Here is a 9,187-nt window from a genome sequence, read left to right as displayed (position 1 = left end):
GCCACTTCCCAAGCCCCTGCCTGGAGGGACACAGCCACAGATTTAGAAATCAGTTAAATCCTGGCTTATGGAAATCTATGATATCCAGTTACATTTTATTTACTGCACCTCTTGATTATTTTGAACGCAGAGTAAACTTTAACTTACAAACCAGGCTGGACTCTCTGAACGAGTGTTTAAGTGTCCCTGTCCCGAAGAGCATGGGTAACGCACACATGGAATACTACTAAACCCTGCCTGGGCCTTCACCCCCCCAGAAAGGATGCACCTCTTGGGAAAAGCGTGTGGGGCAAGAGACTGAGGAGCTAGCCATGGCTAATACATTCTTTTATGGCCCTTTAGGATATGGGTCATCCACTAAGAAAGGGCCGCGTTTGGTTTTCTATTACTACCACACATGCATTGCCTCCTGCAACCAAGGGAGCCAGAGGAAGGTCCAAGGACAAGGTCACACACAAGAAATACACCAGTGTACCATAATTACCATTTTAAATGGGGTTTATTTAATTTAAGGAATGAAGAAAGACATGGGAGACTGCCAGATGTATTCAGATTCACTTTCTAAGAGAGATTTCCTCTGCAAGCTATATGGACCGGGTTCATGCTGTCAACAGAACAGGATCAGTATGCGCCGTTAGTCATTTTTCCATGATCAAGGAATTTTAAATGCTACTGCAACACCATTAAGATTTCTCTCTTTTTTTTATTATTATTATTTTTACCATCTCATATTTATTCAAGGCTCTGTTTTCTGCTCATGATGTCGAATACAGAGAGTTGACACACACACAACCCAATCTGAACAATCAGTTTTGAAGCTGAGTAGTTAAACAGGAGTACAAAACCCAGTTTCTATATTTACTGGAAACCTAAGCAGATGTGACCTGGACCATGCCCAGCACCGCTGTCCAGGAGCCTTGCTTTGTAGAAATGTCTTTCTGCAATTTCACAATGCTTTGAAAGTGCACCTCCAGTGCTAAACGTCCCCGAGGGAGGCCTAAACCTATTTATCAGTTAACTCCAAGGCTTTGGAGTCCCTGCGAGCTGCCTCCTCCGCACCTCACTTCAGGAAAGCAGAACCACAGCTCCCGGCAAGCAACAACCCAAGGCAAGATCTTGGGACCCGCTCCAATCAGAGAGCTCTCATGCAATGAATCGGTTGCACCCTCCATCAGCCTTCGGAGTTACATCCCCCAGATCAACCCAAACTGGTCCCTGGAACTGGTAGTGGGACCCCTGTATAAGTGGAACTAAGAACATTTGATTTAACTTAAGACAAGTAGGACAGAATCTCCAACCTTGCAATGGGGTAAAAAACCCCACTCAGCTTGTTGGGGTTGACTTGGGTGTTCCTGCTCCCCCTCTTGTTATTACCATGTCTGTTGACTGGCATAAGGATTCTCACTTGTTTGCGACACAGCACGCCTTCATATTAAACATGTAACAAGGGTCAGCTCTGATCCATCTCCTCCTCCGCTTGCGTTAGACTAGGGTTGGTGAGTGGCAGAATGCCACGTCTACTCCAAAACCTGCCCGACCCCACCCAATGAATGGGCTTTCCTGCTGCGGCCATCTTCTGAATCGCCAGTCCCGGTGCTCGGCTAACACGCTCCCCTAATGCCACCTTATCCCATGTAGCGGGAGAGAATGACACCACCTGAGCACTCCTGGCAGGTGAGACTCCCGAGTCCAAGACGGTGGTCTCTGTTGGTGGCTCCTCCTTCCTTTATGGGGCACAGTGCCATCTCCAACCAGCGGGACGAACCTGAGGGTGGCTGAAAAGGCAGTCACATCCGAATGCAAGCTGAGAGAGCACCATTCTCACCCAGCAAAGAAACCCTCTCCTCCCCGCCTCCTGACAGTTGGAGAAATGACTGGGTGCCACAGCCTGCACCTGCAGCAGTGAGACAATACTTCTTCTTTGGGTTTTGCCCATTACAGAGAGAGAGCTTTTACCATCGCCGGCCCTACACTATGGAACTCTTTCCCCATGACTCTTCGCCTTGAGCCCTCTTTACCCAACTTCAAAAAAAGGCATCAAAACCTGGCTTTTCTTACAGGCCTACCCTGACGCCAATCAGACCTAAACCCCTTTATTGCCTCCTCACTTGCCCCCCCCCACCCCTACTACCTGCTAATCTTTGATGCATCTTAAGGAAATGTTGATTATGTAAATTATTGAATTGTTATTTTATATTATTTGCTTAACACAGTTCCTATATTTTCTATCTCCCTTTACGCTTGACTACCTTTGTTCTTCCCGCTACTTATGCGCTTGCTTTCACCTGCGCCCCCTCCTCTCCTTTTTCCAATCCTGCCCCCCTTCCCCTGTCATTTGTAATTTTCTCTTTCATTGCTACAACGTTCATTGTAAACCGGCATGATATGTCCTATGAATGTCGGTGCATTTAAATAAACAAATAAATAAATGGATGAGGTATATCCTTGATGCCCACATACAATTGGCCTTCCTCGTTGCCCACAACTAACCTAAATCTGCCACATCATCAGTGTACACGGTAAAGTCTAAGATGATTCTCATGAACACAGTGTCTCCTGCCCCGGTGAACTTAGTCTATTGAGTTACTTGTTTAGATTACGTGAATTACTGAACATCACACACAGAGAGTGGTGTCTGCAATGGGACCTCAAGGCACTCTTCAACTTTGTGTAGCTCTCCCGGTTCTTACAACGCCCACTATATCCTGAAGGGAGTATCGTGGATCTCGGCTGCTGCTTCATAATGCCCAGGAAGCGGCAGGGTTACACTGGGAGCTCGCACTGCTGCAGTGCCGTCACGGTTTTTTCTCTCGTCTGCCAATTCGAGACGTGGGCAAGCTGGGCCGGAATCCCAGCATCCTGCGGGCAGCCTCCCTGTATCTGGCAGACATGGTGTTGTACAGAATCGGGTTGATGGCTGCGCTGAGGTAGAAGAGGACGCAGGATATGAGGCTGAAGTACTGGGTGACCAGATACATCGCTGGAGTTCCGGAGGATAAGGACAGCAGGTTCCGACCGACGTGGAAGGGCAGCCAGCAGAGGACGAAGGCCAGGACGATGACAGCTGGGGACATGGAGAACAGTGGGACATTACTCCAAAATGTTAGAGAAGACCAGCGAAATGCAGACTACTCCCTGAAGTGCCTCCCGGTACCACAGCCAAGGATGTGCACTCGTTTGAAATGAAGCAGGAGATATTAGTACCATTTCCCGTTTCGTTTCAAAAATAAAATGAAACAGAATGAAAGAAAAATGAACACTTTTTCTTTTCCTTCATTTCGTTTAAAATATGAAGGCCAAGTCCTGCTGCTGCCGCCACAAAATAAAACCTATCAGACCTTCTTCCCTTCTCTCCCCCCCCCCCCCCCCCCCCCAGCTGTCTCTCTGATCCCAGTGATGTCTTCTTTTCGCTTTAAATCTTCATGGGTCAGGAGCAATCCCCAGTCGCTCCTGTCCCTCCGCAACTTCTTTTGTAAATAACACCGTCAGCTTGAGGCTGGTGCCATTTTGTGGAGAAAAAATTTAAATAAAATGCCTTTGACCTTGATCTCCTGGTGTCATCATTATAGTGTCTGCAGTGGGACACGGCAGGAGTGAAGACATCAATGGGAAAAGTCAGGGCAGCAAGGGGGTTTGAGGAAGGCCCAGGGAAATAGGGAGGGGGATTGCTCTACCCTCACAATTTTAAAAATATTTTTCATTTCTTTAAAAAATGTTTTTGTTTTATCATTTCAAGTAAATGAAATGAAATAAGAAAAACAAAAAATCCAAAACAAAATGAAGGAAAAACAAAGTGTAATAAATGTCTGCACACAATAACTACAGACATCTGTGAGGGTCCCTCACTTCAGTACTACAGCCGTATGGGAGGTTTCTGTATGCCTTGTAACTCTCCCCGGCGCTACAGTCAGATGTGAGAGTCCCACACTCCCTGCACCACTCCCCAGTACTGCGGCCACATGTGAGAATCCCACACTCCCTGCACCACTCCCCAGTACTGTGGCCACATGTGAGAATGCACCACTCCCTAGTACTGTGGCCACATGTGAGAGTCCCACACTCCCTGCACCACTCCCCAGTACTGTGGCCACATGTGAGAATCCCACACTCCCTGCACCACTCCCCAATACTGTGGCCACATGTGAGAATGCACCACTCCCTAGTACTGTGGCCACATGTGAGAGTCCCACACTACCTGCACCACTCCCCAGTACTGTGGCCACATGTGAGAATGCACCACTCCCCAGTACTGTGGCTACATGTGAGAGTCCCACACTCCCTGCACCACTCCCCAGTACTGTGGCCACATGTGAGAATGCACCACTCCCCAGTACTGTGGCTACATGTGAGAGTCCCACACTCCCTGCACCACTCCCCAGCACTGTGGCCACATGTGAGAATGCACCACTCCCCAGTACTGCGGCCACATGTGAGAGTCCCACACTCCCTGCACCACTCCCCAGAACTGCAGCCACATGTGAGACTCCCACACTCCCTGCACCATTCCCTAATACTGCGGCCACATGTGAGAGTCCCACACTTCCTGCACCGCTCCCCAGTACTGTGGCCACATGTGAGAGTCCCACACTCCCTGCACCGCTCCCCAATACTGTGGCCACATGTGAGAGTCCCACACTCCCTGCACCACTCCCCAGAACTGCAGCCACATGTGAAACTCCCACACTCCCTGCACATTCCCTAATACTGCGGCCACATGTGAGAGTCGCACACTCCCTGTACCGCTCCCCAGTACTGCGGCCACATGTGAGAGTCCCACACTCCCTGCACCGCTCCCCAGTACTGCGGCCACATGTGAGAGTCCCACACTCCCTGCACCACTCCCCAGTACTGTGGCCACATGTGAGAATGCACCACTCCCCAGTACTGCGGCCACATGTGAGAGTCCCACACTCCCTGCATCACTCCCCAGTACTGTGGCCACATGTGAGAATGCACCACTCCCCAGAACTGCGGCCACATGTGAGACTCCCACACTCCCTGCACCGCTCCCCAGTACTGCGGCCACATGTGAGAGTCCCACACTCCCTGCACCGCTCCCCAGTACTGCGGCCACATGTGAGAGTCCCACACTCCCTGCACCACTCCCCAGTACTGTGGCCACATGTGAGAATGCACCACTCCCCAGTACTGCGGCCACATGTGAGAGTCCCACACTCCCTGCATCACTCCCCAGTACTGTGGCCACATGTGAGAATGCACCACTCCCCAGAACTGCGGCCACATGTGAGACTCCCACACTCCCTGCACCACTCCCCAGAGCTGCGGCCACATGTGAGACTCCCACACTCCCTGCACCGCTCCCCAGTACTGCGGCCTCATGTGAGAGTCCCACACTCCCTACACCGCTCCCCAGTACTGCGGCCACATGTGAGTATCCTGCAACTCTCCCCAGTATTGCAGCCATATATGAGGGTCCCACGCTACCTTCAGTTCTTTTTAATACTACAGCCATATATGAAGGTCCCACTTTCCCTGCAAATCTCCCAGATACTATACTTATATGGGAAGGGTCCCACACTGTGGCCGTATGTGAAGGCCACATTAGTCCCTGCAGTGCTCTCCAGTGCAGTCCTAGCTGATAAGCAGTGCAATACACACAGACACACACACACACCACAGGGGCGAGGCTAAAACAGATTTTTTTTTTGGGGGGGGCCAAGTTTAACATGGGGGGGGCACTGGAGCCGGCTCTCCAGCCTGTCTCATCCTATGTGGGTCTTCACGGCAGTGGCTACAAACCCCTTTTCATTTCTGGCAGCACTGCCTATCCTGTTTTTTCACTCTCTCTCTCTGCCCTGTCTCTGCTGTTTCTCCCTCTCCCTCTGTGGTTAAGGCAGCTAATTTATATAAGAGTTAATGTCTCAGGCTGCTGAAGAGCAATTATGTAAATAGGCTTTCACCCAGCCCAAGCATTTCTGAACTTTAACGGGTCTGCCAGGAACAGGGGATACAAGACAAGCTGATGGCCCTAACCTTTTACCCCCATCTCGTTCAAGGGCAGTGCCGTTTCCCTGTTATACAGGCCGATGCAATGATCTGCACATTAACAGACCGTGCGCTGGATTTCAGCTCACAGTTTTAACACTCGGATTACATTTTTTTTAAATTCCTGATGCAGTAAGTTAATGCTATGCTAATGCATCGGGAATTTAATAAAAAAAAAAAAAGTGCACTGACCGCAAAATGTGTTTGTCAAAGGTCAAACGCACATCTTAACTCGGGAAGTGTGGAGGGGGGAGAGGTATACGCCAGGCGAAAAGAAGTTTTTCCTGTTGCCAGATAGTCCGATAAGTCCGTATGTATCTGGCTAAGTGGCAGTGGTTAACTGCAATCAGCTAATCAGGTAAATATGGACTTACCTGGCTATTTGCCAACAGGAAAAACGTCTTTTCTTTTTGCCTGTCCCTGGTTTTCTGTGCCACCGCAGCAATGCTGGAAGCTTTAGTCCATCAGGCTTAAGGTTTCCAGTGCTAACAGAGCCTGGGTTAGGGCCGGCAGCCCTCTCCGCATCAGGGAACGCTGCTTCGTACCCTCATTCCAACAGGACTGCCATGTGAGGGCCTGAAGCAGTACTCGCAGTTTTCAATGCGCATTTTCTGCTCTCAGAACTCCTTGCTGCGTCGGCAGTAAGTCTTGCGCGCAGGAAATGTGCACTGGAAAGCTGGTAAAACCGTGCGTTTGGCCGATCGCACCTTTTCTGCGTCGGCCTGATAGTCCTCGTAAGTGCGCAGAGGATCGTGGCCTGGCAGTGATTCCAGTGTCTCCAAGCCCTCTAGCTGCTGCACCTTTAAGGCGCTGACTCGGATGGGCCATCGCTCTGCTGCTAAGGGTGGGGCCCTTCGGGACAACCTTTCTCCATGCTTGTGCAATTATTTTCTCCATGCTGAGACTGCCAGCATGTTGTACTCTGTGATTACTGTCACCGCCCAGAGGCCTCCTAGTTAGATCTCTGCTGACCTGAGCTGGATATGTTCTAAAGGCCTAGAGGTCAAAGGCGCCGTAAGTTTGTGACGCGTTGTTTAAACCATGTTATTACCACCCTCTCTCATCTCATCTCAGACTTTCTCAAATTCTGTTACTGTTTTTGCTATGACATAGAAGGTATCAACCCGAATTTTCAATCTGCCACCTACTCTATGGCCTCTAACAACTCTCTTAAAATCTATAAATATCTCTTTCTCTCATCATTCATTTCCAGGGAGGTCATTGGCATCACCCTCTTAAGTAATTCTTTCCCCCATGTCATTCATCTCAGTGATTTCAATGTTGAACACCCCCCCCCCCCCAATACAGTGTGAGAGAGAGAGAGATCCTACCCAACATTTTCACTGTCTGTGTGTTGTTCTTGTCCTGGTAGCACTTCTTACGTTTCCAGAGCTTTCTTCCGATCAGGCCGTAGAGGACACTGAGGCAACAGACAGGCACAAAGAAATAGAGACTGGACACCCAAGCCATGATGTTCAGAAGCCCCGAAGTCACTGCATAATTAGTACACTTGCACTCGCTGGTGTCCGCCGGGTCAGTCCCGTTCTCATACTCCACCCCAACCAGGACAAAGATGGGGCTAGCACTGGACAGTGCCAGAGTCCAGAGGACTAGGATGAGAATCTTAATCTTAGTCTTTGTGATGATCACCTTGGCTCTCAGCGGAAAGCACACAGCCAGGTACCGCTCCACACTCAGAGCGGTAATATGCAGGATAGTAGAATGGGTGCAAGCCTCACTGAGGAACTGGGTAAACTTGCAGAGCAGATCTCCAAAGCTCCAAGGCCGGTAATGCCACATCTTGTAAAGGTCAATGGGCATGCAGAGGAAGATGAAGATATCTGAAAGGGCCATGCTTGAGAGGTACATGTTGGTGGTGGTTCTCATCCCTTTGAATCTGGAGATGATAAGGATGGTCGAGATGTTTCCAGCCACACCGATGATGAAGAGCAAGACACAGATGACTGTAACACCATAGATGGCGGGAAAAGAGAAGGGGTAGAATGGGAGGAGACCCACTGGAGATGATGAGTTGGTTGTAAAGTGACAACCTCCAAAGCAGTAGGCAGAGAGATTCTTGATGTCTCTAGTTGCATTGGCCATCTCCTTAATGGAAAAGTCCATTTTAGTCAAGCACAAGCTTTCAATGAAGATTATCTGTTAGGTCATCCATACATCCCATGCTATCGATGCATCAAAAGAATAATCTTGTATTTCACTGGAGCCTCCAACATTATTATTCAACAGGACTAGGGAGAACTTGTTGTACCAACTCTCCCTATTGGCCATGGGAATGGTTTGTTGAAACTCGTAGTCCTGAGGATCTAAGCACTGGTATCACTGGATTTGGTAGCCTTCTACAAGCAGTCAAATCTCATTTACTGAAGATAGGAGGAGAGGGAGCAGTCAGTGGAGATATCACACAAGAGAGAAACTCTTAGGGACTGATAGACTCAACAGGATCTGAAGGGCAAACATTATAAAATGTTATGAATATTGATCCTTGCATGCAAAACAGTATTATGCAATATAGTTTTTATTAATCCTTGTAGGTTATCACGATTATACCGTAGAAACGCTATAGAATGTATTTGTTACAGCAGATAAGGATAGTTAGGATCACCTAATCTGCCCATCCCTGAAGCTAAAGAGCCCCCCGATTCTGCAGAATCAGCCTGATACCGCAGAGTCTCTAATAATACTGGATCCTGACAAATCTAAGCTGTCACCAGGACCCGGCTTATAGCTGTTACATCCACAAAAATCATTTGAGATGCCCCATGAACCTGAGTGAAATGTGGCGCCAAGATTCACAGTTTTCCCTCAGAAGTCCCCCTTGCCTCTGTGAGATCTGTACTCCTGGTCTACCCAGCGCAGAACTTAACCTCTTCCTTCCCACCCTTTACATGGTATGGCTTTACAGGGAAGGTGGCGGAAGCAAAAACAAACATTAACAGAATTCAAGAAAAACCTGGGATTAAGCACAGAGGCAGCCCTAGTTACTAAGAAAGGAAGGGGAAGCCAGAGATCATCTGGGGGTCTGTGTATTGTACCAGAAAGGAGATTGGGCAGTGATCTGATCTGCCGTGAGGTTGTTGGTTTCTAGGTTTCCCACCAGCATGCAGGTGCTGGGAAAGGAACTCCACTACTGCCTCTCGCTTTCTGGTGAGTTATGCTGGTC

At 49.0% G+C, this 9,187-nt stretch overlaps 1 protein-coding gene across 1 annotated transcript; it reads right to left on the bottom strand.

The window, feature by feature from the left end:
* Positions 1-2,795: 2,795 nt before the first annotated feature.
* Positions 2,796-8,130, bottom strand: LOC115077472 (growth hormone secretagogue receptor type 1-like). The gene is made up of 2 exons (XM_029579763.1): positions 7,338-8,130; positions 2,796-3,064 (listed from the first exon to the last, which is right to left on the bottom strand). The coding sequence occupies exons 1-2, from the start codon at positions 8,128-8,130 to the stop codon at positions 2,796-2,798; spliced, it is 1,062 nt and encodes a 353-aa protein (XP_029435623.1).
* Between the last annotated feature and the right edge of the window lie 1,057 nt (positions 8,131-9,187).

The sequence above is a fragment of the Rhinatrema bivittatum genome, chromosome 16, assembly GCF_901001135.1.
Source record: "Rhinatrema bivittatum chromosome 16, aRhiBiv1.1, whole genome shotgun sequence".
Lineage (NCBI taxonomy): Eukaryota > Metazoa > Chordata > Amphibia > Gymnophiona > Rhinatrematidae > Rhinatrema > Rhinatrema bivittatum.
This window is presented reverse-complemented; position numbering and strand designations above follow the sequence as displayed.

Coding starts and splice junctions, on each gene's coding strand:
- LOC115077472 (XM_029579763.1), bottom strand. CDS start 8,130: ATGGACTTTTCCATTAAGGAGATGGCCAATGCAACTAGAGACATCAAG. Junction 3,065..7,337: donor ACAGACAGTGAAAATGTTGG/GTAGGATCTCTC, acceptor CCATGTCCCCAG/CTGTCATCGTCCTGGCCTTC.